This window comes from Dromaius novaehollandiae, chromosome Z (genome assembly GCF_036370855.1).
Source record: "Dromaius novaehollandiae isolate bDroNov1 chromosome Z, bDroNov1.hap1, whole genome shotgun sequence".
NCBI classification, from domain to species: Eukaryota; Metazoa; Chordata; class Aves; order Casuariiformes; family Dromaiidae; genus Dromaius; species Dromaius novaehollandiae.
Genome location: NC_088132.1, coordinates 74,808,101 through 74,835,003, shown reverse-complemented (window position 1 = coordinate 74,835,003; position 26,903 = coordinate 74,808,101). Strand labels below are relative to the sequence as shown.

At 44.3% G+C, this 26,903-nt stretch overlaps 1 protein-coding gene across 2 annotated transcripts in view; it reads left to right on the top strand.

The window, feature by feature from the left end:
• Positions 1 to 26,903, top strand: part of LOC135323455 (dynein axonemal intermediate chain 1-like) — a 149,167-nt gene that overhangs the window by 66,641 nt on the left and 55,623 nt on the right. For both annotated transcript variants that reach the window (XM_064501893.1, XM_064501894.1), the window contains exons 13-15: positions 380 to 627; positions 20,103 to 20,192; positions 24,797 to 24,884. In XM_064501893.1, the coding sequence (XP_064357963.1) occupies positions 380 to 627; positions 20,103 to 20,192; positions 24,797 to 24,884 (426 nt within the window). The remainder of the gene's footprint in view (positions 1 to 379; positions 628 to 20,102; positions 20,193 to 24,796; positions 24,885 to 26,903) is intronic.

Below are 26,903 nucleotides of genomic sequence, written 5' to 3'. Positions count from 1 at the left end.
TGAAATACATCTATCCTTGGTTCTGTGTGCGTGTGTGCAATGTTAATGAAATCCAAACCCAAAGAAGTAAGTGTCCAGGAGTTTCAAATACATTTGTCCTCCAAGGTCTCTCAACTTTCCCTTATAGAAACAACCTGCTAAAATAGTAGTTTTTCTGCATAAGCACATTGTCCCTATGTCCTGGGACTGGCATATCAATGGAGGAAAAGCTGTACAGATCTAGGCATCCCAACATGACTGTTCGGTCCTGTGATTGAAGTCTTTCCCACATGACCTTGTGTTCAGATTGGTTTTAGGCATGTCAGTGCTGTCAGATCATATGTCTCAATAGTAGAAAATCTGGGAAACTGACTTGACAGTGAAACTCCCCTTTGCTTAGATGACTTCATGAAGCAGAGCCAGGGCATGCTCCTGCTGTACACCATGAAGAACCCCTCCTTCCCTGAGTACATCTTCAGCAGTGAGAGTGGCATCATGTGTCTGGACATCCACAATGACCACCCTCACCTCGTGGCAGTGGGCTTTTATGACGGCAACGTGGCCATCTACAATCTGAAGAAGCCAAGCTCCCAGCCCAGCCACAAGAGTAGTGCCAAGTCGGGAAAGCACATGGATCCAGTGTGGCAGGTGAGCGTGCTTTTCCTTTCCTCTAACCTGTCTTTTAATTGCTCTAAGTTTGGGCACAGCAGGGAAAAGTGCTGTAGGGGCAGATGTGTTGGTTTAATACGTGCATTAGTGATTGATTCAAATGTGATATTTAAAACTACTTTGGAACTATACAGAAATGCAAAGAAATCGGATGAATCCTTAGTCTTCAGCAGAAACTAAACATGTGAGCAAACCTCTGCTTTAAATAATTATTTCTCATTAGCTTTCATTATTATAAATGACTTCTGTTTGGGGAGGAACTGGTCTCTTCTGTATATACCAGCATTCAATGCTATTTGTTTTCCAAATACAAACTCAAAGGACAGCTACTAATGAGCAGAGTGTAAAACACATAACTGGCCCTAAAAGAGACCTGTGTTGGGACATAGCCAGCCTAGAGACAGCTCCTTGTGAAAATGGCTGCTATTGGGATTCAAAATGCACTACTCTGTCATTGACCTTGAAGATTTTTAGTGAATTAAGGATTGTGACATGCAGGTGATGCTCTTAAACTAATGCCTCTTAAAATGCCTCCCTGGCATCTGTTACAGAGAGTCTCCAGACAGATGGTATTGTAAAGTACTAGGGTGAATGTATTGTTACATCTGACTGGCTTTATAGCTATGTCTACACTGTAACCTGAGTTTGAACTGGAGCACTGGAAAGAGTACGTGCTTCTGATCTCTTTCATAGCAGTACACGTGTGCTAGCACAGATTTCAACATGACCTCTATGAGCCTGCTGAGGTCCAGGGGTGTGTTTTTGGTTTGCTGGCCGGGGCTACAGATGTTGCCACCAAAACTATTGCTGTCACCCATGTTAGGCTTTCCTGCCTAACGTAGTCGTGCCTCCAGGCACACTGTCAGTGTTCCTTGTACTTTAGCACATGCTATGCGTAGGTTGTCCCCCCATCATGGCCCTTTTTATTGCATCTTCCAATAAAAGTCCAAGAAATGAAGGGATCTTGATGAACCTGCAGATGAATGTGGGACTTGCCGAGAGCAGGACTGGTGCTTGCTGTAAACATGGAGGTTATGGGCAAATGCAACATTTCCGAGAAGGCTTGAATTTTATAATTGCTCCTTATTTGGCCAAAGCTTTTCTTATAGGAAACATATTTAGCTCTACTTTCGGGTTTACTTGGGATCCCCAGCCATGGTTGTTATTGTACAATATGTCACATACACACATGCACACACACACTCATGCATTCACATTACAGAGGGCAAAGAATTGCAAGCTTCTCCCATTGCCATAGTAATAAGGTGATTGTACACCAATCAGAAGAACTTGTACCTCTGTTGGAAAGATATGAACTGTAGGCATTTGTCAACATCAGCCAGAAAGGTTAGAAAGGGTTTTTGAATTTCATTTGATGGGAGAAAAACAGGCATGAAGGGTGGTTTGTTTGACTGAAACACTGGATTGTTATTCCTCATTCTGCACTACAAGGTTCCGGAAGGTGATGGCTTCTCAGATTTAGTTCAAAGATGCTCTGTTTCTCCCCACACAAATATCCCAGCTAGTCTGAATGCCTCTTCTTTGTCTAGACCAACTTGTGCACTTCTCACTTTTGTAGCAACTGCAAGTCCATGACTTTGAAGACCAATTAGAAAAGTAACAAAGGTGTCCCAAAAAATTAAGAGTCTTGTTCTCTGGACTGCTTGGTTCGTTCTTTTTGAAACAATACAGTCCCTTTCACAATAGAAGCAAAATGGGAAGCGAGTAAAGCAGCCTGACAGTTCTTTTCTTTTGCCATTTCATCTTCAATGACTTAGTAATATCTTGATAACTTTGCATAAAACAAAGGCAATGTAACATAGCCTTTATTAACATCAAAATAATATAGTACAAATTTTCTAATTCTGTTACCTAAGAACGAGGTTGTCTGCCTGATACTGGCCCCCATTTCATAAAGCGCATAGCAATGGCTTCTTGTAGATGTGGTGAGAGTCTTCTATATATTAAGTCCTACTGCAGTGTAAGTAATAGAAAATTTTGGCTTGTTTTAAATTATATACTTCTAATTCCTTACCTCCAATTGATTAAATTCCAAAACCAGAAAGGAACAAACACATATGTAGACATAAACACATACATAGACACATGAATGCATATATATGCAGTTCAATGTGGCTACTATAGTTACTGAAACCTGCAGTCTTAAAGGAAAATAAAACTGGAAATGATCTCCCAGGTCAGTGAGTTCAGGCCTCTGCCTTTGACTGCATGATATAAACTGATCGAATGCCAGCTTAAAAGGAGTGAGCTCCTGGGAAACTGCACCAAACCTGTGGCATTCTGCTGGGCAAAACCCAGACTATAGCCCACCTCAATCAAAATAATGATCCAAACAGTCAGCGAAAGCCTCAGCCCTCCATCATCTCCAGCCCTGAGTACTCCTAGAAAGCAAGTCCCTGGACAGGGCATCTGTTCATGCCAGTGGCTAAATCTCACAGTTTGGCTCTGGATGTAAATCAGGGTGGCCAAAGTGGTACAACTTAGACTCTGCCACACACCTTGGCAGAGCCCACCAGAGCAGTCTCCTCTGGGGAGAATTGTCACCCTGCTGGGAAGGCACTCTCAGCTTCAAGCTTTGTTTTTACTTTCTCCCTCTTTTTTTTTTTTTTTTTTTTTTTTTTTTTAAGATGATGATTAGGTTTATTTACAGCTGGGGAGAGTGCTCTTTTTCTTACCTTCTGTCACTGAGATACACCTAATATTATATGCAAGTCTAAAATAATCCAGATAGATAGACTTTTTCATCTGAGAAAGTTTGAAGAGTTTGGAAGCTTGAGCATTTCAGAAACAGGGATTGATAAGTGAAACTATCTGCTGTGTCCAAGTTTGTTTCTGTTGTTCTGCTGTCTCTTAAAACACATCTTATTCAACAGGTTTGTTTCCACTGTGTGTTTCTAGTTCATAGTTGCACATCAAAATAAGGACTTTATTTCTGCTTGTCGCTGGGATTAGTACAGAGCCAATACTGCTGCAGAGGGTTGGAATTTTTTTTTTTAACTTGCTCACTATCAGAATTACTGGCTAAATTCCCACTGCAGAGTATTGACCCTAAGATCTGCAAAGGGAACCTTTCTTTCGGCTGCGCTTAGAGCAAATCTCAGCTGTGGCAGGCTTACCTATGAGTGCAGTTTGGCCTGGGATTTCTATAGAGAGATCACTGGTTAGAAAAACAACTTTGTTCATTGTTAATTTACTAAATCTGATCTGGCCCGCCTGAGGAGCTGACAACATGGAGCTTCAGATGGCATCTTGGAAGAGTTATTTTCTGCCTTATATTTGTGCATGGGAGGAGAAAGGACTGGACACTGCTTGCTAACTCCTTGCCAAATGCCATTCAGGTTAAATGGGATGCTCACTGTTAGCATGAAAAGGACACAGCAGCACTCTGATAGTCTGCAGTCTGCCAAAGGAAACTAGAGAAAGTATCAGCTTGCATAAGAGCTTCCCAGTAGAATTTGTGGAAGTCCCATCTCAGGTGTAAATGAAATAAAACACACCTGAGACTCTCTCACTGGAATTTTTCCCAGAACTGTGTGATCTGTTCTGCATCTCTGCTCTCTCTGTTTGTATCTAAGTCCTTGAATAACTCTTCAGTGAGTCTCACAATGCATGACGTCACCTCGGACTCACCTAGCGAGATCTTATTTTGCTGATGGAAGTAAATGAGTTCAGTTACAGAATACCTTTACAGTCAGCGTAACCTGCTGTTCTCTGCCCCACTCCATACTAGTGGGCACAACTTCACAAAGAAGGCCTTTCCAGGGACTTGACTGTATTCCCTGCACTTAAGAGAAGAAAAACCATTTTTTTGTAATCTACTGTCACACCAGCACATTGTTTCCTTGTTGATGACTGTCAGTTTCGTAAATCTGTCATCCACAGTCAGACAAACAGCTTCTGCAGCATACTCTGCTTCTGAGATGTTACTGCCTCACATAATATTGTGTTTCTTTGGCTTCAGGCGAACAAAGGGTTTGACTCAAAGAAAATAAAAAGGAGAGACAGAAGGTTGCTATCAAGGTCAGAATAAAAATCAGCTATCTCAGAACAGGCTCAACTCCCATCCTGTTGCCTTCACTGCTAAGGAGCACAAAATGAGTATTTTATGGGGGTAGTTCAGTGGTAAAACCTCATTCAACTTTATGAGGTTACTGTTATGGAAGAAATCCAAAGGAGAAACAGAAATTTGGAGAAGAAAAGAGAGCAAGGGAGACTTGAAACCAGGAAGGCTGGACAGCAGATAGGGATGAAGGCAGTCAGGATGGCTTGCCTTGAGAGCTGGCAAGTGGGAGAACGTAAACTGAAGGGATAACAGAACAGAAACCAGACAGCAGGGTTCATTTAGCAGAAAGCACCTAGGATGACACAAGCAAACTGCATCTCTCACTCTGGGTCAGTGCAATGTCTGCACAGCATACCTTTCTCTCCAGCCCTCCAGTACCTTTCTCCTACTTTTCTCTTTCTACCAGCCCTGCCTTGCATACCTGGCCCAGTGCAAGCCAGGCAAAAAGCTTGGTTAACTCTTTATATCCCAGAAATAAGGGAAGCCACTGCATTCTCACCAGAGAGTTACAGCTTCATGTCAGTCATTCAGCACATGCACAGAAGTGCTGAGGTGTGGGAAGAGCTTACACATGCCGGCCAGCATGGGTTTGGGGCCCAGAGACCTTGATCTGGTGGAGGCTGCCTTGCTGCAGCAGTCATTAACTGCAGTCCTGCTCCCTGCAGTGAACTCTGCATCCAGTAACAGGATGTTGCAGCATCAGCTGCCCCAGACTGTCCGGGGCCTTGCACTGCACTCATCGCTGCAGCACCAGGAGGCATTTGGTGGCTGACAACCATCTGTCATATGTTTGCTCCCTTGTCCTCTCCTGGAGGGAAATGTAGGCAGGAAGGGCTGTGTTTGGGAAGGGTTGTCGTATGCTTGCTGTAGAAAGCAGGATAAAGAACCACAGCTTTGCAGTTGTCCTTAGTAGCTGGGAGAGTTCACTGCAGAGTCACAGCCGTGCTGGAGGAAATCCTGTCTCCCACACAGTCAGGTTTCACCATTACTAGGGAAAGCTCTGTTCAGCCGGAGAAGTCCATCCTGAAGCCGTAGGCTCACTTTCGCCTCTTGGGGGAAGACTGGAGAACTTGAACTTGGGTGTATGAGAACCACATGCAGAGAATGAGCGGAGAGATGTGACGTGCTGTGAACCAGTGGAAACCGCAGTTTCCCAAGTGCTGCCAGCTTCATGTTCAAGTGATTTGCACTGTTGTAGACCAGCCAAAAGAGGAAGGAGGTATGAACTGCCATAGCAGTTCTGAGATGGAGAGGACTCCTGTAGTCAGCTGGAGGTGGTTGAGGCAGGACACAGTGCTGTGGCAGAACTGCTTGATAAAATCTTTGGCAGCATGTTTGTTCAGAACTTTATGGGCCACTTCTTGGAGCCACTTTAAGGTTAGACAAGGTAAGTGCCCAAATGCTTCTTCCTAAGTATCTTTGACATTAATGGACAAAATCACTGATCTTGTAACAACAATGTTGTATTTTTTTGAGATAATGTCAGAGTATACCTTCTGGAGATTCAGCTTCTCTAGCTGGTGATTTTTAAACTGCACCCTGAGTCTGGATTCTTGCAGGTTAGAAATTCTCTTGCAAAGCATTGAAACCCTCTCTTGCAGATCATGTAAGGTTTGTCTGAAAGGGAGCTCTTTCCCTTTGATGCTACTTTTCCCTCTGTACTTCATACAGATGCTGAACTTTCTGCCTTCTGCTGTCACTGCTGCTTGCTAAGTAGATTTTTCTCTAGCACTGTGTTTTTCTTTTCCCTCCTTATCCTTTTACTTAAGATCTGAACCATCTTATTGTCAGTTTTCAGGCCGTTTATTTCTTTTCTGATGCCTGCAAGCAAAGTATGTATAATTTTTTGCTTGTTAGTTGTAGTTGTGCTAGTTCATGGAGAAAACTTCACTCTTAAAATTTAAGAGTCCCTAAAGGCCTTGAGATGTTGGAAAATGTTAGTCTGAAGTTTCAAATGGCAGAGAAGTTATAATGCAGTTGTTTGGCTGCTTGGATCTTTGAATCCTATTCTATTACTTTATAGCAATTGCAAAAGTTAACAAAATATTTAACAGGAATCAGGAAGTTGTGTTGGTGGAAAAAAGTATTTCTATGCTGGTCTGTAAAATGTGACTGCCCTGGTCTAAAATGCTGATTGCTAGGTACTGAAAATAGATGGAGGAAGCACACAGACTAGATGGGTCTTAATAGCACGGACCCAGCCTGTGAAAGACGGAGTGCTTCGCTGAAGAAGAGGAAATAAAGATAAGAGAGAGATAAGGGCAGAGCTATATGCAAGCTGGGCAGGGACTTTGTAAGTGAAGCCATAGTGATTCATAGCAAGGTGCGGGAAGCAGGGGCTCGCCACAGCTGATGCATTGGGACCTTCTGCAGCCTCTTGCCACCCCACAAGGCCGGGGTGAGCTGTGGTCTGGGAGACGCGTGGCACCTGGCTCTCCCCTTCCCTGCTGCAAGTCTGCTCGATTCTGCGATGACGGGAACCTTCTGTCAGGCACATTGCAGATGCTGTCTCTGACTTAGCAGCATCAGACAGCTTGGGGATTTGGATGTGAGCCTGCCTGCCGTGTGTGTCTGCTTTCCCTACACATGGAGCAAGGAACTTCACATTTTGTCTGTAAATTGGAAATCTTGCTCGATGAGCACAGTCAGAATTGAAACCAGGAGCCGTGAACTGCAATAGGTTGAATACCCCAGAGCTTTGCTGGCCTCTGGCACCCGTCATTCAGTTGCATGTTGTGTCTGACACAGGAACATGACCACTGACAGGACAAACAGGAAGAGTCTAATGTTTGGTTCCTTGCTCCTCAGCTGTTAACATACCAGCCTAATAAATACAGCAGGAAGCGCTGTGAGGTGAATAAGCAAGCAGATTCCTGGTGAAACACTGTACCAAGCAGAGCATCCAAATCCCAGCAGGAAGAAAACAAACTGAAAGTAGGGCCAGCCTTATCCAATTCTATTTATAACTGAGCTGTGCTTCCTCACATAAATCTGAGCCTCTGAAGCATGAATGATGCACAGGCCTCAGGCTGGGTCTTTGCCCTGCATGAATGTCACTCTCATGGCCATATTCTCTGCTCAGCTCAGTGCTGGAGTCACTCCCAACATCACTGAACATGTTTTTTGGTAGGAGATGTTTTGCTACCCTCTTTTTGCCTCTCAAAGCAGGCGTGTGGTATGTGAATGCGGTGGTGCAGTGGGCCTGATTCTTCTCTCCTGTCCGCTGATCCTGCACTCTTGAGTTCATTGGTGTCCAAGAGATGGTGCTTGGGACTGTGAGCCCCAAGAGGAAGCTTTCAAGGTGGTACCTGTGGAAGAGAGGTGATTTTCAGAAGAGGAGTGTTTATGAAGCTAAATATGACATGGGAGTTTATTTTACGTGAAATCCTCAGTGATGGTGAGCACATCTACTGAAAGCTTCCCTTGGTGGTGGCCATGCTGGCTACTCCACTGCCTCTCCTGTTTGGCAGAGGAAACTTTTGAGGAGGAGCAAACATGAGGAAGACCTGTAGTAAGGCTTGCGAGTTGCCATATGCTACTAGAATGAGAGGAAGCATTTGTAAATTATTATGCAGGATGTTCGTACTATTGCCTGGAGCAGGAGCAACCATCTCAGACCAGATGATCCTGGTGTTTCCTTATACCCATGAATAAAGCCATCAGCCAGCTTCCTGCCCATGAGCAGATAACCGATGGCCTGCAGAAGAGTGCTGCTCCAGGAGCATCCAGGCTCTCGGGGACCTGACCTCCTTATCAGCCCTTTTGCTGTGTTTTCCCTTCCAGGGTGCTTTGAGATGGTTTGGGTTGTCATAGCAGTATGCTGAAGAGTTCTGCCTCCTGGATATTTGCTTGGTGAGTTATTGTCTTGCCAAGCTGGCTGCCTTGGATGCTACCTAACATCTTTGTAGATGGAGAGTCTGTCTTCATTTCAGTACCTATCAACTGTAACCAAATCTGTGAGCCACCCTGACTCTCCTATCTAGCATGTTTATTATCAAGAAAGCTGTGTATGCAAAAAGGCAGTAGATAAAGTCAGGAGACATCAGGGTAAATCCATAATTCTGCTTCAGATAGGATGGCAGGGATCACTTTGGGCTAGAGTTGTTCATTAAAGATGAAAGAGCAATAAAGGAAGCACAAACTAAATTGGAAGCCATTGGGATCTTTGAACAGTTTGACATTCGTCAGCCATCTAAACCATCTCCTCTCTAATGCAAACAGTACAGCCAAGCATTTAAATATTACTGGGTCACCTTTAGGAAGATGTGCTCATTATGGACCTTATCTCTTTAATGGTTTCTATCATGGGGGCAAGTTACTCCCTAAGCACGTTGAGCTGATCCATTGTGTCATGTTGCATGATTTTAAAGAAGTAAACCATCAACATATTTTTCTACAAAGGACAGAATACCACTGAGAACTCTTCTCTGCTTAGCTTTTCTCTTATCTGTAGATTGCTGTCATAGCTGAAACATTTACATTTAAAAGAAAATCCAGATTTTCAGGTTAGGAACATTTTTCAGTGGATTTATTTTTAAGTGTTTTTTATATATATGTAAATCAAAGTAATTTTTATTTATATCTCTCCATCAGCTTTTACTCACTCTCATAAGACTTGTCTGTTACACAAAGGAATCTCATCTATTGCAGTGAATGATGCAGTCAAGGTCTGGTTGAACTTGACATGCAGTAAACTCATGAGATGTGAGACTGAATTTCAAATCAGACTGAATCTTCATTTCTGGAACTGGAGAACTGTTCCTGAATCACAGAAATTAGAACTGGCAGAGGCTGTGAGAGGAGAGTCCCCTTCCTCCCAGCCAGGGCATCACAGGTCTTGCGATATCATTCCTGAAGTGCTCTCTTGAAAATGAGACTGAATAATCTAGCTGTCTTCACCAGTACTGAATAGACTGAAGTCATTACCTAATACATCTTACATGGTACACACCTCTTAATGCATGTGAAAAGGATTTCTGTATTTTTTCCCCAGCAGCATCACTTTGCTGATTCCCTCACCAGCCTCTGATCTTTTTCTGTACTACTGCCACTTAACCAGAAATTCCCAAATTTGTACTTGTTTATACGCTTTCTTCTTCCTGTCTGTGGCACTTTGCACTTGTCTTTATTGAATTTCACCTTGTTGTTTTCAGACTGTCTCCAGTTTGTCAGGATAAGTTTGAGTTCTGATTCTGACAAAATCCTCTCCCTCTAAACTAGCGTCATCTGCAAATATCCCGTACATTTTGCAATCCATTTTGCAAGTTACTAATTAAAAGACTGAATGGAGCTGGACCCAGGACAGTCCCTTTTGGGACCCATCTACAGATGTTTTCCCAGGTGGCCAGGAAATTGCTGATTATTACTCCTGAAGATTCATTTTTCAATTACTCATCCACTTCATAATAATTACATCTAGACCTTATTTTCTTAGCTTGCTTCAGAAAACATCACAGGGAGTATGTCTAAAGCCTTACTAAATTAAAGGTAAATCACATCTGCTGCTTCCCTCTAATTCTTTAGACCCATTACCCTGTAAAGGAAGGAAATCAATTTTGTTTGACAAGATCTTTCCTTGACAAGCCGTATTCACTGTTTCTTATCTTCTTATCCTGTAAATACTTACGTATTGATGACTTAATAGTTTGTTCCAGTTCTCAGATTCAGGGTTAGGCTGACTGGTCTACAGTCCTGTAACCTATTTTTCAAGACGGGTTTTGTTTTGGGTTTCCTGGGGGAGTTATTTGCTCTTTTCCAGTCCTTTAGGACCTCTCCGGTCTTCTGTTTCTCATAGATAATTGCAAATGATTCAGAGATTGCTTCAGCTGCTGCCTTAAGCACCCTAGGATGAATTTCATCAGGCCTTGCTAAGCTGAATATGTCTATCTGTCTTATTTCAGCATTCTGGCCTTAAAGTTAATTTTATTAAATGTCTAGTCACAGTTTATCTTTTTATACAGGACTGAAACAAAGAAGGCCTTGAATACTTCTGCCTTACATGTGGTTCACAGTGGGACCTACTTCCCTCTATGTAAAGGATGAACGGGGTCTAGCAATCAGAGGATCAGATGACCCTTTCTGGGACATCTGATTTTGGCTCCATGCGGGCACCCGTGTCCTGGCCCTAGTCTCCAATTTCTCCCCCCCACATGCATCTTAGGCAGTGGCCAAGTTTCAAGACATGCAATGACTCTTGAGGCTGACAGTGGGCCAGGCAGCCCAGTTCTCCCCATATGGCAGACCTGATTCTTCCTTTTGGGGGCAGCTGCTCCTCTTTAGTTATGGCTGCATTCTTCTATCCTGTATGTTTTTACCATCACCTTGTCTAGAGCTCAAGAATGTGGACAGAGACAGGGACAAGGCATTCATTGCTGTACTCCTGAGAAAAAAAGTCATGTGTGCTTTCATGGCTTGTGCTTTCTATGGCAATGTTGGCTGAAGCTGTTACTTTGTCTGAGATTTTTCATTCTTACCACATGTACCACAGCACAAATGATGTCTGCTTCCCAATGTAATGATCAGGAATGATAACAAGCCCTGATACAAGCCAGCAACCTCTTTTGATGAGCATGCACCACACGGCAGGAGTCCTGTATGCTGTATCACACCGTGCAGGCTCCAAGATGGGCATGCTGGCTGCCCCATAGTTCTGGTCCTCCTCATTAGGGGACCTACTGGAGCTCACCATGGCTCCTTCCTTTCTGCTTCCCAGATTTACATTTGGCAGTAAGCTCAGACCAACAGGTAGCCAGGGCACAGCCAAATCTTCTTCTGACTTATGGCCTGTCGGACGGCCAAGCTGCACTCAGGGCCCAGGAGCTCCCTTGCCCCAAAGTATAGACTCAGCCAAAGAGGTTGGCAGGGCTGCTCTGACCTAAAACTTGGAGCAAGCATTCTGCCCCCAATTGTCATAGCACCGTAAGATCTTCATTCTTGCCTCAAGTCAAGGTGAGTCATCTGGATTTAGCTCAGTCTTGTCTTCATCCCAACTAACCATGGTGAGAAGTGAGGTGTTCTGTCTTTCTCCTTCCAACCTACACATAGGACAACTTGTACTGCTAAGTTAGCATGGGGAACCCCACACACTGCCTTGCTCCTCACCCCTAAAACTTGCTCTGCCTGTCACTTGGGATGTATAACCACTGACAGTGGTGTTACTTTGCATGTGAATGAAGTAGCCTGTGCTTTCTAGATGACTGAGTGAGTTGGTGTTTTAGGGTCTCTTGTGACTGATTTCAGGAGAGCAGCCTTGCTCTTTGTGTGTTCTCCCCCAGGTGAAGGCCTTGGCATCACTTTTGATAGCTGGCTGATGATCCTCAGTGAGGCAGCAGGGCCCACTTATGGGGCCAGGCTGATGAGCCTGATAAGGAGCAAAGAAGAGCTGGCAGCATGCTGGATGCAGGGCATTTGGGGACTTTGTTATATAGGCACTACTTTGTCTCAGCAGCAAGGAGGGACAAGCTACTTGCTCCAGCAAAGCAGAAAGTCAGCAGACTCAGGATCAGCTGACTGTCCTAGGGGACTTTCACCACTGTGGATCCCTTGGGCAAACAGCAGAGGCGAGTGATAAGGGCAAGGGAATAAACAAAAAGCTCACACTTTGTCATTGACAGAAGGAGAAGAATGTGAAAGATTTCTTCTCTACTGGTAATGACTTGATGCTTCCAGATGCTGTTTAACTGAGAATAGCTGGCAGGAACGAACAAGAAACACATTTGGAGGTGATAGAGGGAAGAAATGAGAACTATTTCTTAGCTCAAATCGAAGATGGCAGTAGGGGAGTTCAGGAGAACATTCACTCCAGGAACACAGGAGGGGACGGCCTGGCTCCAAAAGAAGTGACTTATAAAGCAAATTATCGTGGATCACCACTTCAGCACGAGCCCTCAGCGTGATACTGAGGCAGCCTATCACATCTGCAGATGTATAAAAACAGGATATCAGCAAAATGGAAAAAGTATCCTTGTGTCTTTACACAGACAAAAGGTGACCAGTGTTCAAATAGCATGCCGAGGTTTAGTGTTTCTGCTTTAAGAAGGATGGGTACTGCTGGATAGAGTTTGGTCTCTGAGCATCCACACTGTGTTCATCTGTCAGCTGGTGCTCTGGGCCATCATGTGACTGATGCAGCTGAACTGCATGCGTGAGAGCTTGCACCCTCACTAAATCACAGAGCATGTTCAGCTCTCCTGCCTTGAGAGAGCCCCAGAGCTCTGCTGGCACTTCACTTTGGCCCAAGCTTGTGTGCGTACAGAGCATGTGGAGGTGTGGACTTGAGAGTGGGTTTATATCTGTGCTTTGCTGCTAGGGCAAGTACAGCCAGAGACAGCTGAGGGGTGATTCACTTGCTGTGTTTGGGTGCCTGCTCAAGAAGCAGATGTTTGCTAGTGGGTGGCCTTGATTTAGGTCTTGGGTAGAAGTCTTTGGCCACTGTGAGTGTAACAGAGAAGTGTCTGAATCTCCCTATGTGTCTCATGTGCTCCCACGGTATGGTTGGGTAACTAGGATTCTTGCTGCAAAACATTGCCTGGCTCTCTGGAGGGGCTGGGAAGCACTTGCGTTCCCATGATTCACAGATGGGCTCCTGTGTGAGACTGTGACGCAATTCAGATTTGAAGCCAGATGGGTGAACACCCTGAACTGTCGTGCTAGGCAGAATGGCAAGCTATCCGAGAGCAAAGGAAAGGCAGGAAGTGCAGAGAGAGCCCGGTGCAGCTGTATCTAGAGCTTTTCAGTGAATTACAAAGGAACTCTGAAGCGTGGAAACAAAGACACATGTTTAAAGCTGAGTATTAGAGAAAAGTGTGAAGACATAGGAACAAAACTAGAAGAGATGAAGATGCAAAATGAGCTATGATTATCATGGGTCGTAAAAGGGAAGAGGAAATATTTGGGAAGTACAATAGAAGTTAAAGGAATGACAAGTATAGGCCCATAACTAAAGCAAGCTTTCAGTTAATACTGAGTGGTATGAAATGGATAAAATATTTGATGCCACATTGTTTAATCTTACAATAAACATCTGAGACTGGCTGCTTAATATGATTAATGCAACAAGGGGATGAGAGGAAAGGCCAGAATAGGGAAAGAGCATGTTAAAGAGTATTTAGATGAGACAGGTGTATGCTGATCAGCATGACCTGCTTAAAAATAGCCTGGAGTACTTAAAGAATTAGCCAGAGCAATCTCAGACTATTAGCAAGCGTCTTAAGAAGTTTTTCGGCTACATCCATCCTGAACTGTAAACATAGGCTAGTGTTTTTATGCAAGCCCATATGCAGCATCCAGACTGATTAAGTACAAATCTCTACTCAGATGCAGGGTTGGGGTGTGCTCTGGGGCATGGGTGTGAAGAAGCATCACTCTGCTGCTTCCAATGGATGAACATACTCGTGATGTGGTCGGATTAGAGTAGGGATACATGTGAAGTCTGCTGTTATCAATCCCAAAACACTTTTCAGTGATGTCAGGGAGCCAATACCTGGAAAAAGACGTTCCTGCAGATGCGTTCCTTGAAGGGGCTGTCCTTTCACGCAGGAGAGACCATGGCATGAAAAGGGTACAGGGCCCAGAAGCCAGCATGTGGACAATACACCCAGGCTAGAAGCATCCAAAACCAGCCATGGGGACTCAAAGTGTGGATGATGAAGCATGCAGTGCATGAGGCTACACTCAGGCCTGTAGTACAAGCATAGCCATGGAAAGGAGAAAAGGTCCCAAAGGAACAGAAAAGTGAAAAAATATCTTGGGAAAAATGGTGCAAATGGACCCAGGGTATCACTGACCAGCCAGACCAATTTTGATGACTGGAAAAACACTGGAACAAATGGCAAAACCATCTGTAAATGTCTAGATAACAAGGTGACTCAGAGAAGCCAAGATGGATTTGTCCAGAATAAATTGTCAAGCCAGTGTAATTTCTTTTCTTTCTTTTGTTTCAGAGAAATGGGCATCATAAAGAAGGGGGAGGCAGCCGAGGTTATCACCTCTATCCATCTTGCCTTGACTAAAGCTTTTGATCCAGGCTCATACAGTGACATTCTTATAAGCAAAGTAGAGAAATATGGATTAGATAAAATCACCATAAAGAAGCTGCTCAGGTGGCTCAGGCAATGTGCTCCAAGAACAGTTATCCAGGCTTGCTGTCAGACTGTGAAGATGCTTCAAGTGAGACCCTCCAGTTGGCAGTCCAGGCTCTTCTTTTGATCAATACTTTCATTAACAACTCCAATTACAGAATAAGGAAGCCCCCTTGGGAGGACAAGGCACTTTGCAGGACAAGATTGTGTTCAAAATGATCTTGATAAATTGGAAGAAAGGTCCACAATCAATGTGATGAAATTCAATAAAGACAAGAGCAAATGCTACATTTAGAAAGGGGAAATTAAATGCATGGATACAAAACAGGGGATGACTGGTTAGGCAGCAGGGTGCCAGAAGGAGGATTATAGCAGATCACAGCCAATGGTCAGCAATGCGATATTGTTGAGAGACACATGCCATTCTGCTGTGTTAGCAGGAATCTAAGATACAGGAGGTTGCAGCTCCTGTCTGCTCATGCCTAGGGGAGGCCCAGTACAGCATGTTTCCAGCTGCAGAGAAGGGCTGAAGGAGAGGAACAGGAATGATGAAGTCTTAGAGAGCAGGACCTGGAAGGAACACTGAAGTAATGGGTTTTGTCTGATTGAGAAAGAAGAGAAAGGAGCAGTGACACTATTACCTCTTCTTGTCCCTTTGAAGACTCTTTTAAGGGGGGAATAAACAGTCTCTGTGTCCACTGGAGAGATGGCAAGAAGTAATTGGCTTGATGTGCAGTAGAGGAGATTTCTCATATACAGCCAATAATATAATAATATAACAATAACAATATAATAAAGGCCGAACACTGACAGTCATCACATGGGAGGTGCCTGTCATTGGAAACTTGTGAGAACAGGCCAGATGAATTGTTAGCAATGGTAGGGGTGTACCTGATCCTGCCTCGGAGCAGGATAGAGGTCCTCTTTGGTCCCCTCTGAAGCCTACACTGCCATGATGGCTTTGCTGAGGGCTGCACTGATTACCAGGTTGGCACTGGAAGGAATTTGTCTCCAGGTAACATTGGCAGGGACCTTCTTCAGCAGCCCAGGGAGTTTGTCACCTGCTGGACTCATCTGAGCATGTCTTACCCAAACAGTTCCTGTAAGGGGGACCTGGGGATTCAGTAAAGCCTTTGTGTCTCCTCTTCTTTACCTGTGGCAGACCTTACTCTTTTTTTAAGTGCTGAGTGACCAGAACTCCTTTATTAGATTTAGGACAGGAGTCAGTGGAGCCCTGGTACTCCAACTCCAGCAAAGGGCTCCAAGAAAGATAATTAACAAGAACGGACGGAATCGCTCAGCAGTCATTGTGCATCTGTCATGTGTTGCACCCCACAGTCGGGCTTTGGCAAGCTGAGAGCCAGCCGGAGGGATTTGTGTTTGCAATAGCAAGTGTCACCTTACGAGAAAGCAATCAAATCAGCCTCATGGCAGGGATTATTTTGACCAATTGTATTTTGCCAATATGAATGACTAACAGCCGCCACACCATGAAAACTGATCTAACATTATTTCTTTTATAGAAGTGACATCAGAAACATGGGAATTTTCAAATCAGATTGGATAAATGGTCTAATCTCCTGCCTTGGACAGGAGCCACTACCAGCTGCTATAGACAAAGATGATAGTGGATTACTGCCCTGCCAGCCCTCTGTACATAGCAGTGAACATGCAGATTTCTACCTTTATTTTTCTATAAACAAATACAGTTTTATATAGTCTTCAAAAAAAAAAAGGCTTCACAAAATAAAGATTAAAAAGTGCTAGGCTCTTCTCACGGTTACCTCATAGCAATGAGTTTCACAGGCTAATTTTGCACTGCAAAAAACAGTCAGGTTAAAGATCATATTCAAAAAAAGAGCAGTTTTCCTTGATTTTATTATGGATCCCACAGTGATCAGTCACAGCAAATGACTTACAGCATTATGTTTACTTGTCTCCATTCCACTGTTTACACACACTTTTCTTTCTCATGTGGTTCTTTACTTTCACCATATCATAACTGAACATTTGCTTTTAATCGTATCATGCAGCCAAAATCCCGGGATCATTATCACAAGCTTCAGAAAAGAAATAACTTCTTCCTACCATGTGCACAATTGCCTAGTGCTCTTGTCAAATGTCCCACCCCACACAGCACAGATATTGCTGATGGCGGGAGGTTGTGCCATGTTCACAGGCCTTTGGGAGTAGAGAAAAGACCAGTTCTGAGCAGATGCCCAATTTTCTTGCAGTATCGTGAAGGTTAATTACTCTCATAAGCGTTCATGGGATTCAGAGATCAGGAGAAAAAAATCACAGACACTATTAAGGTGTCAGAGGTGTTAAAGGCAAATTGAAAGAATCAAGTGCCAATTTCTGTTTTCTGAAATTCAAGCTAATGTCACTGACGGCTGCTGACAAGCGTCTCAGAATAGATCTTGCTGCCCTTGAGGGACTGTGTTCAGGTTGCTGACTGATTTGAATCTAGAAGCAGCAAGTACACCAAGCAGATCAGCCCACTTGGCTATTTGGGGCAGTCGACCCCCACTATCTGTGCAATGGATGAGGGGAAGTGGTTTGTAACACCTAACTGAGCACCGATGGTAGAAGACTTAAATAGATCCGCATCAGGGAAGGGGTCTTTGGAGTGTGCAAATGCTGGGGAAAAGTTCTTCACTTGGGGAATGCTGGAAGGAAATTGGCTTAGAAAAAGGACATGAGCTCACAGCAGCGTTTGCTTTGTTGGTCACCTCCAAACTAGCTTGCCACAACAAGTTGTGTTAGTGTAGACATGAGGACTCTGGGTGACATTCAGACAGTGGCATCAAGGACAGACTCCAGCAGCTGTGCCTTCATCTACATGTTTTCCGTCAGTGTGATGGTCTGTCACTTGGCTCTAGCTTGGGTGCAAAATGTCTGCATTGTGCTTAGCAAGAGCAGAGCCAGTGAAATCAGCTTCAGCTGCCCCTGCCCAGCTTGAGCACATCCCACTAATGAGAGCCTGGATGTGTGCTTTGATAGTGAGCAAGCTGGGACTCTCCCTTCAGAGAGGGCCTGGACCAGCTGTGACCCTAGCACATACATTGTGTAAATAGTGTGGATGGTGACTCTAGACTTAAGGATGGGCTCAGACCCATGCTTACTGCAGCATGGATGTGTGTGACCTGCAGTCCTCTTTCATGTGTAGCTCAAGGTATTGTTGGGTTCAATCTTCAGGTTTCAGATATTGAGGATCCCCTTTGCCTCTGGTGTGGTCCTGGCACTGTAAAGGATATTTGAGGCACTTGTGCTAACTGCTCCCAGGCTTGAACGGCAAAATCCTTGCATTGTCTTTTCGCAGAAGATACTGCCTTGGGAATTTGCTTCCCCTACCTCAAGCCAAGTTTTTCCCAAATGCTTAGGAAAGTAGATTGAGGAGGAGGAACATGAATTAAGGGAGAGATATGTTGGATATATGAATAAAAAGATCTTATTGTCAGACAGGTTTAGAGTAGCATTTAAAAAAACTTCAAATTTGAAACATATTGTTTTTTATGTGCCCCACGTGAGACACCTGGGGTCTGTGTTTGTTATCAGTTCTCCTAAACACCATATTTCTCACTTTGAATTAAAAATCCTGCCTATACTGACCCCTTCATCTGAAGCACCCGCTGGTGACCATCACTGTCAGTGCTGTGTCATAATCCCAGGAACACATTTGTGGAATAGATACCCAGCACATTTTATGCATTATGGCATGATTCCAGCCTTGGAAATCACTGTTCCTTATATGCACCATTGAACCTGTTCTTGCATCATTAGCCATTTTATTCTGGGCTGTGTTGTACTATGCCACTCCTCTAATGCAAAAAAGCAGAAGGAACCACGGAGAACCTTATTATTTCTCTGGTGCAAGGATGTTCAAAGCTATCTGCTTCTTGAGACTCTTCAGTTGTATCTCATGGCCATGTTACTGGCATTTTGATTTATTCTCTGATGGATTCCCTTAAAAATTTATTTTTCCTTTCTCAGAACATTGTGTTCTAGGTAGGAAACCTGTTTGCTAGAGGATTAATTACTTTTTGGTGAGTCTCTTGCTGAATTTTCATGCTCCACAGAACTTCATAGTATAAACAATTTTCTAAAATAGAATTAACACTGTTTCTCCCAAGGTAGTAATATCACGATACGCAGTCTGTATAATTAAAGTATACAACTGCTGCTTATTTTCTGGAAATAGGTTCCAGATAAATAACTGGTCATAGATGGAGTATTTGGTAAGCACTAGGATACTCATGTCTGTTTATCACGGATGATATCTAGGAAAATGTATCTCCTGCAATGCTTGGACGGGGACAAATACACCTTTGAAAACCTCAGCAGAGTCTGCAGAAATGCTTGTCCCTGTCTTAAACTGACAGATGCCGACAGGAGTGTATGTTGACAGGCCCAGTGACAAGTCATACTTTTCCCTTCAGCCTGATTGAATTCCTAGATCTGAAAATCGAGCGTTCTTAATGCTTTTGGTCTAACTGAAATGTTTCTTCTAAACTATAAGCTATTTATCTGGGTTCTAATCTGTCCTGCTGAGCTGTCTCAGTCAAAAGGCAAATCTCCTTACCAGGCAGACTGATGCTCTGAAGGTGTAGGAAGTATTTCAGTTTTAATGGGGACATTCTGATCCCCCTAAACAGGAAGACCCTACAGACCCCTGTCCTGCATTGACTGCAAGGGTTTGTCTGCCTCCCATATAGGGATGGAAAGCTAATTTGAAGTGGGCTGGCTGAAGGGTAACCACGTGGCACTGTGCTTGGAGTAATTAGCCAAATGGGATGGGGTTAGTTTGCAGAGGGCAATGATTTACTCGTGTGAATATCCTGCTTTGGGAACCCTTGCATGGCACTACCACTATTGTTTGGAGCTGGCTTAGGGATCTCTGAGATGGTGCTGTGCTGTAGCATCTAGCGCTGTATATCTCAGACACGTCAGAAGACCTGTCCTTGATAGCAGTGCTCCCGTCGATGCCAGGGGAGGTGGTCCTGGGTTAGACGCAGAGTTCTCAGGTGTGGGACTCTGCCCTCTCACCAGCATCCCTGCAGGAAAGGTGCAGTCCCACACCTGAGTGACGGGAGTCCTGGGGGCACTTGTAACACTGCCTGTGGAGAGCAGGGAGTGTGTGTGGATGCTATGAGATGCCCAGCATCAGGCCTCTTGGGTGGAAACCACATCCTCTTCAGGAAGGATGAGAGAGGACACTGCTGAATGCCCAGTACTCTGCTTTGCTAATGCTGAGTGCTCTGTGCTGACTGGGACTGTTTGCTTGTTTTAAGGTCAAGTGGCAGAAGGATGATATGGACAACAATTTGAACTTCTTCTCTGTTTCCTCAGATGGGCGGATAGTGTCGTGGACTTTAGTTAAGGTAAGCAGTAGGTGGCAATTTCCTTTCCCGGCCAAATTAATGCCAATTGCCTCTGAAGTTCAATGATGCACTAGATGTATTATTATTTATAATGAGTCAGGTTTGAAAAGAAGGGGCAGCAACAGATTGCAGGTGCAGTCACAGCTTGCTGCTGCTGGCCTCCAGCTGGTCTGGGGCTCCAGGCTAAACTTTGAAATAGGCAGAACCAGCCAGCTTCTTGCTCTGAGCCTACCCTTCATCCTGCCTGTAGCTGTGGACTGCAGAACAGAGATCCATGGGCCTGGAGATGAGAGATCATTTTCCTGCTTTGCAGCTGCAGGAATTCAAGATGGATCCTTGCTCTGAAGCCCTCCTTGTCCTGGGAGAGTCACCCAGAGACAGGGCAGAATGATCTGCTTTCTTCTCCACCTTCAAGACTCCCACTCCCAAAATGCTCCCCTACAGATTTCAATTCAGAATGGCACTGGGAAGGTACAACCTCCTCCCCAGCTCCTGTGTGACTTTTCATGCTCTGTCTTTGATCATTTTTTCTTTTGGAGCACATGCATTGATAGAGACTTAGCCTTCATGTCCCTAAATGACCCTTAGATTTATGTCTCTGAATCTCACTCTGTTTTTCTCTACTGGCTAGTTGATTTTACGCTTAAAGATTTCAAATCTTCTACCTCAAAAATAACTGAATTACCCTAAAATACATGCACTTCAAAATAGCTGTGCTATTTTTCCCCAGCAAGCAAAGAAAGTTCTTTACATCCTTGGGTGCTCTTTTTTCCAACCCTTTATACCAAGCTGCTCAAAGCTTGTCTGTTCTGAGCATTTTAGGCCTTGTTGCCATGGGCAGGGATTCACATCTAACACTGTGTATTAGACCCATAGTTACACTAGGAGAGGGAGCCCCTTCCAATGAACACAACAAGAGAGTGCGTTGATTATTAGTTCCTTGCAAACTGCTCCTGGTTCATATAAGCAACTTTAGATACAAAAATCTCTCTTATAATAAATCGGTCCCAAATCTCTCTCCCACATGAGCTCTTGGAGCTTTGTAGACAGGGACAGGTAAACACTGTCCCAGTGCTCAGCTCCTATTTTAATCCCTTGTATAGAAATGCTGAAAAGATTTATGATCAAGTGGGTAAGACAGACCTCTGGGTGGAGGTCATACAGTTAAGTACATCTGGTTAAGGTGGCTTAGCTGAGCATCAATAACAGAGTGTGCTCAGCCTGATACACTTAGGAGGTGTCACGCTTCGGAGTAAGGCTCTTGTATTTTAAACTTCAGAGAAATGCCACGGTTGGGACAACCTATGAGTGTGCAGATGGACTCTGATGGCAGTTCACCTGGTAGAGAGCCTTTTGCTACATTTCTGTGATTCATCTATGCTTAACTGTGTTCCCACATCATAAGCTGTTCATTTCTAGTCCCCCTGAGCATGCTCTATACCTGCTTTACCATCCCTGGTGTGAATTTTGAGATCTGCTTAGCACAATGTTATTTCTACTAATTCCTTGCACTTCTGTTATAAGCTTGGCCACAGCTTGACCATGTGGAAATCTCTGTTTTATTAGGTTTTTGATTTTTTTAAGGCGAAGTTAGCAGAGCAGTTATGTACTTAGCAGGCAAGGGTTGAAAACAGCACATTTTTACATGCTGTCAGGTTTCTTTTCTTGGACTGAGATTGACAGGGAAAGCAAGAGACAGAATCAAGAGGGCGTTTTGTTACCTGTGGTTTTGTACCCAACAAGGAGGAATGGACAACCAGCTTGAACTCCAGATAGTTTTACAAAAGAACGCTCTCTGAGCTTTATTTAGAATAAAGCTAAAGAAACTCCAGATCTTCTGTTTGGAAATTCGTAGTGCAAATATGGAATAGATGAAGGAGAACTTCATTAATCTTTTTGAAAGGACTATCCAGAAGTAAAGCTTCTTCAAACACTGATAACACTTCCAACACTGAGAGCACAAAGCAAATAAATTCCTTCTTACTTCCAGCTGGAAATTTGGCAAGCCCCACTCAAAATTTGCATAGAAGAGTTGTCAAATGCTAGCTGGGAACAGCCAGTCGGCCCTGACCATGGTGGCTATCTCAGTTAGGAACTGACACGATCACTTTGGACAAACTTCAAGAAACGTTAGTGCATGAGCTGTGTGTGCTAAGGCTGTATTCTTGGCCTGTTTCTGGGATGATCTATCATGACGGTGTAAAACTGCAAAGAAGGATGGAGGACTTCTGCAGCTGGGTGACTCTGTTTTCCCACTTTGGATCCACACATTGTATATCAAAAAGGAGAGCTGTCAGAACGACATCAAGAAATCAATTGGTTGGGATGCAGGCTAGTACTGCTTCTCAGGCAGCTTGTCAGCACTCCCAGGTTTGATTACTAGTCATAGCTCACCCTTCCTACATGACCTAGAGCTAAATTACTGAGCAGCTCTGGGCTCCTCCTTTACTTGAGAATAATAATGACTGAAGGGAAATGGGCAGCTGCAAGGCCTAATTCACTAATGCTTACAAAGTGCTTTACAATTCTTAGGCAGAGGCAACATGTTGTTGTTCAGTATTCCTGGAAGGCCAGACTGCTGACAGTCTGTTTACCCGGAGGAATATGTGAATGGCTCAGGCGATAAGCCCAGGAGCAGATGCATTTTCCAGATTGCAGTGCTGGGTATGAAATAAAAACAGCACAATAGTCTGTACAAGTATGATCCCTTTCTGAGGTGAGAGGCTACAGAAGCCATCCACAGAGGAGGCCTAGGCCAGGTGGAGGTGCTGCGAGGGGTCTTCAAAGAAAAGCCTCAGGAAGGTGTGTGCTTAGAGTGGCAGCCTCACGTGGTTTATGTTTCTACCTGAACAGACACTGACTGTGCTAGCACATCTCTGGGCTGCCCAGAGCACATGTCTGACCAGTACAGGCTCTACTAGACACTCTGGGTGTATCAACATGATCAGCTGTGGGCAGCTCCAAAGTCACTCTTCAGACAGGGCCCACATGGCCACCAGATACAGCTTGGATGCAGGCAGGTGACCTCCGGAGAGCAGGCAGACCTCAGTGCCTGGGCAGAGGCAAGTGCCTGCTCAGCATGTCCTGACTGTGCTCACAGCAGCCAAAGCAGGTCTGTTTGGATGGGCAGTGGGTGGCACGTGGAGTGTGCTCTGCTCCTGGACACACTGGGCACTGCTCTTTCCAACTCACATATACCAGCTTATATGACCCCTTTCTTACACATCACTTATGGATTTAACCAACATTCTGCAAGAAGACCCACTAACAGAAGGTAGGACTCTGCAGGCTGCAGGAGTCTGGCCTGCTTCTCACTTCTCTTGCAGATATAAGTTACTGCCACAGAATTTCCCATCAGTGGACAAGGGCACATGGGTATGCAGCAGTGCAAATTAATGAGAAGGAGGTAAATTATTTTACAGGTTTTGAACTTTCTTGAAGCTTCTTTGAATTTGTCCCCTCAAAATACAGTGAAAGTGCCTTACAGAGCATTGTCTCCTCTGAATTGCAGTACTAAGCAGATGTTCACAAGGTCTTTTCCCACCTTCCCTAACACAAAATTCCCTGAGATTGACTTTCTCAAGCAGAAGCTCCTTATCCACCGGAGTCCTGCTCTGGGCTTAGGGAAACTCCAGCCAAAGCCTGAATCACTGAGCTAAAAAGTTATATTTTGTTCTCACAGTGCTCCAGTGGGAAATCTGCAGATTCATGAAAACATCCAGTCCTCAGCCCACACTGCTCACTAATTTAATCTTTAGTTCTTTGTTCTTTTTATCAGCCCCAGGGTATTCTTATATTCACAACCAACTACATTCTGCAGAGGTATTCTAATTCCCAAAGCTAGTCTAAGAATGGATCTTTGCCCTCTCATTGTTTCTTCGTACTCACCCACATTATGTCTATTTTCATCTGTCTTTTTTCTTCTGCCTAGACTGTAAACTCTTTGGGACACAGCCTTTTTGCTCTGTGTTTGTATAGCACCCAGCACAACAGTGTCCTGGCCTGCAGTGAGAGCTGTTTAGAGCTCTGGTGATAACAACAATATGGGGTACATTTCCCTTGGGGGAGCTGCTTGCTAGAGATGTAGTTATCATTTGAATCCCAGAGCCTGAGATACTGTGAGTAATGGGACATTGTGCTGCTCTGGTAATAATAGGGAGGCGGTAAGAAGCAAGGACCAGCAAGGTGGTAAGTAACTATCCCTTAGCAGGGGAAGAGTGTGGTTTTAGTTAGCCCCGTGGTGATATGCAGTACCCGTCTTACAGCATGCAGGGTGATTTCACTTACCACCATGATTTAAGCTAACAGTAGCAGCGCACACTTGAAAATGTTGACCCAAAAACTCAAAGCTGTCTGGGTCGGCTTCATGTGCCTGCATGGTGTGCTGCAGTGGCCCTCAGCACCAGTGTGTCAAAGCATCAGGTTCCTGGAGGTTTTATGTAAAATAGCACATTACTAGGCTGCCAACTGCAAGCATGAAAAAATAAACAACTTATGGACAGCTTTTTAAAATTCCTCCATAAAATTTAGCATTTTGAAGTACTGAATATCCTGTATTGTTGCTGTAAAGCCTGTTATTCATGTGGAATCTCCTCTGCCTACAGAATGAGCTGGTTCATACAGATGTCATCAAGCTGTCAGTAGAGGGAACAACGATGCAGGGGCCAGAGGGGCTACAGCTGCAAACGTTTGGTAGGAACCCAAGTCCATGCTGATTAATTTCTGGCACAAAGTCTCTAATCAGTCATTTGGGGGAATTAAATTGGAAGTGGGGTGGTGAGGTGCAAAGGAGCTAAAGAAAGGTTACTCCTCCTTGCTTTGGTCATGTAGTAGAGCAAAATCTGTCTGGAGCAGTGGCCACTAGTTGAGGTCAAGGTTTGCTGCTTAAATCTTGTATTTGCTTGCAGAAAAGATGAACATTCACTGCAAAAACGGCTGGTTTTGCTGTAAAATCCTAGTATGGACAAAACATAGGGTTTTACTTGTATTTGTCAAAACTAAATCAATTTTCCTCCTACCAGACATTGATCTGCACTGGCCAAATCAAGACAAAAAGCTACCTCTGCTCTCTCCTGTGTACACTGCTTGTCTGGCCTGTGGTGGGATGCAGCTCATCTGGCTTTTGTTCTTTAGATTTTGGCACCTGTTCTGAGTCAGTTGGCTGGACTGCCCCTGTAGAAAGTGGAGACAGTGCAGTACTTCTAGGCTGAATCCCCTCATTCTGACCCTCCTGGGTCTGAGATAGGATGGGATGAGTCAGCTCTGGAGGCCTTAGACTACACAAGGAGCCTTGAGAAATCCCGTATGTCCTGTAGAAAGTACCTGCTTTTGGCAGTTAAGCTATGGCTTGGGTTTGCAGAAAGCACTTGCTCTGCTTTTAAGGATCACCCTCCTTCTAGGCTAGTAATTGATGGACAATGTATGTTTGTGAGAAACCTTTGCTCTGCCACACAGTTTGGAAGAGATCAGCTAAAGCAGTACACTGCAGAACTCCCAGGGACTTTGGGATTATTGGTTAATGTTACTGGGAAATGGATTTTCAAAGACTTGCCTTGAATATTTAACTATCTATTCAAATGTTAAAAATGCAGACAGTATTATAGGGTTGAAACGACCTTAACAATTCCTTTGAGGTTTGCAGGTTTTTTTCGTTTTTTAACATTTAAGACATAAGGCTGTTTTTGACTGCCTTTGCAGAAAGTTCTTTGCTTCTGAGCCTTGTCTGCTTGTCCCTGTTTCTCCTCTGATGTCTGCTGTCGGTGTCCCTGATGGCCAACAGCTCCAAATTATTGCAGCACTCCTCAGACATCCCATCTTCTGCTCAAGGACCCTCCTGAACTTTACTTTCACCATCATGTCTGCTCCTGGACTAAGTGTCTCTAGACACTCACAACAGCTCCTCTTCCTCTGTGTGCCCAGTACCTTCTCCCTTACCAATTAATGCCCACTTACCAGCTAATGTCTGCATGCACACTGCCACTGGAGCTGCATGTGTGTGGCTCCACTTCTTCATTGCATTTGTCCTTGGCTGGCAGAGTGTGCTGAAGGCTCTGACCTCTCCCGTTAAGTGTGAACCTCACTACTGAGCCAGCGGGCTGCTGAGGGCTCTCGTTACTCAGTGCCCATCATGGAATGTCTCTTTCAATTTTGCCTTCCGCTTTCTGCAGCTTTTTTTTTTTAATGTAAATGAGATTGTGAGTTGGCTTTCTTGGTTGATGTTGCATCTACCTCGGGAGCAGAACCCAAACGATCTCAGAATCTATTGTGACTGATGCCTATATAAAACACAAGTCACAATGTTGCTCGGTTCAGGACTTTTGAGGTCAGGAGGAGGCTTCAGTGCCCGGTGAAAGATTTGTTCCCAAATCACACCCTTTGCTATTGGTTTTACTGAAATAAGCCTGCTAATTGGCTTCTGAGCTAAGGGTGAGAAGGACACAAGGAGGCATCACATGACATTTCTTCTCTGGACCCTCTTAAGCATAAGAAGCCATTTATATTTTTGCAGAAAATAAGCAAAAAAGATCTGTTCCTTGCTAATATTCTGTTAGGAGCCAGGCCTAGTCCTGATGACTCTTATGTTTGTACCAGGCATTTAAAATTCTTACCAGAGTGAATCCCAGTTTTGGGCCAAACACTGTTAACATTCACTGCTTCCACTGTTGCACTGGAGAATGCTGTTGTTCTGGAGCTCCACAAAGGTGTCAAGAG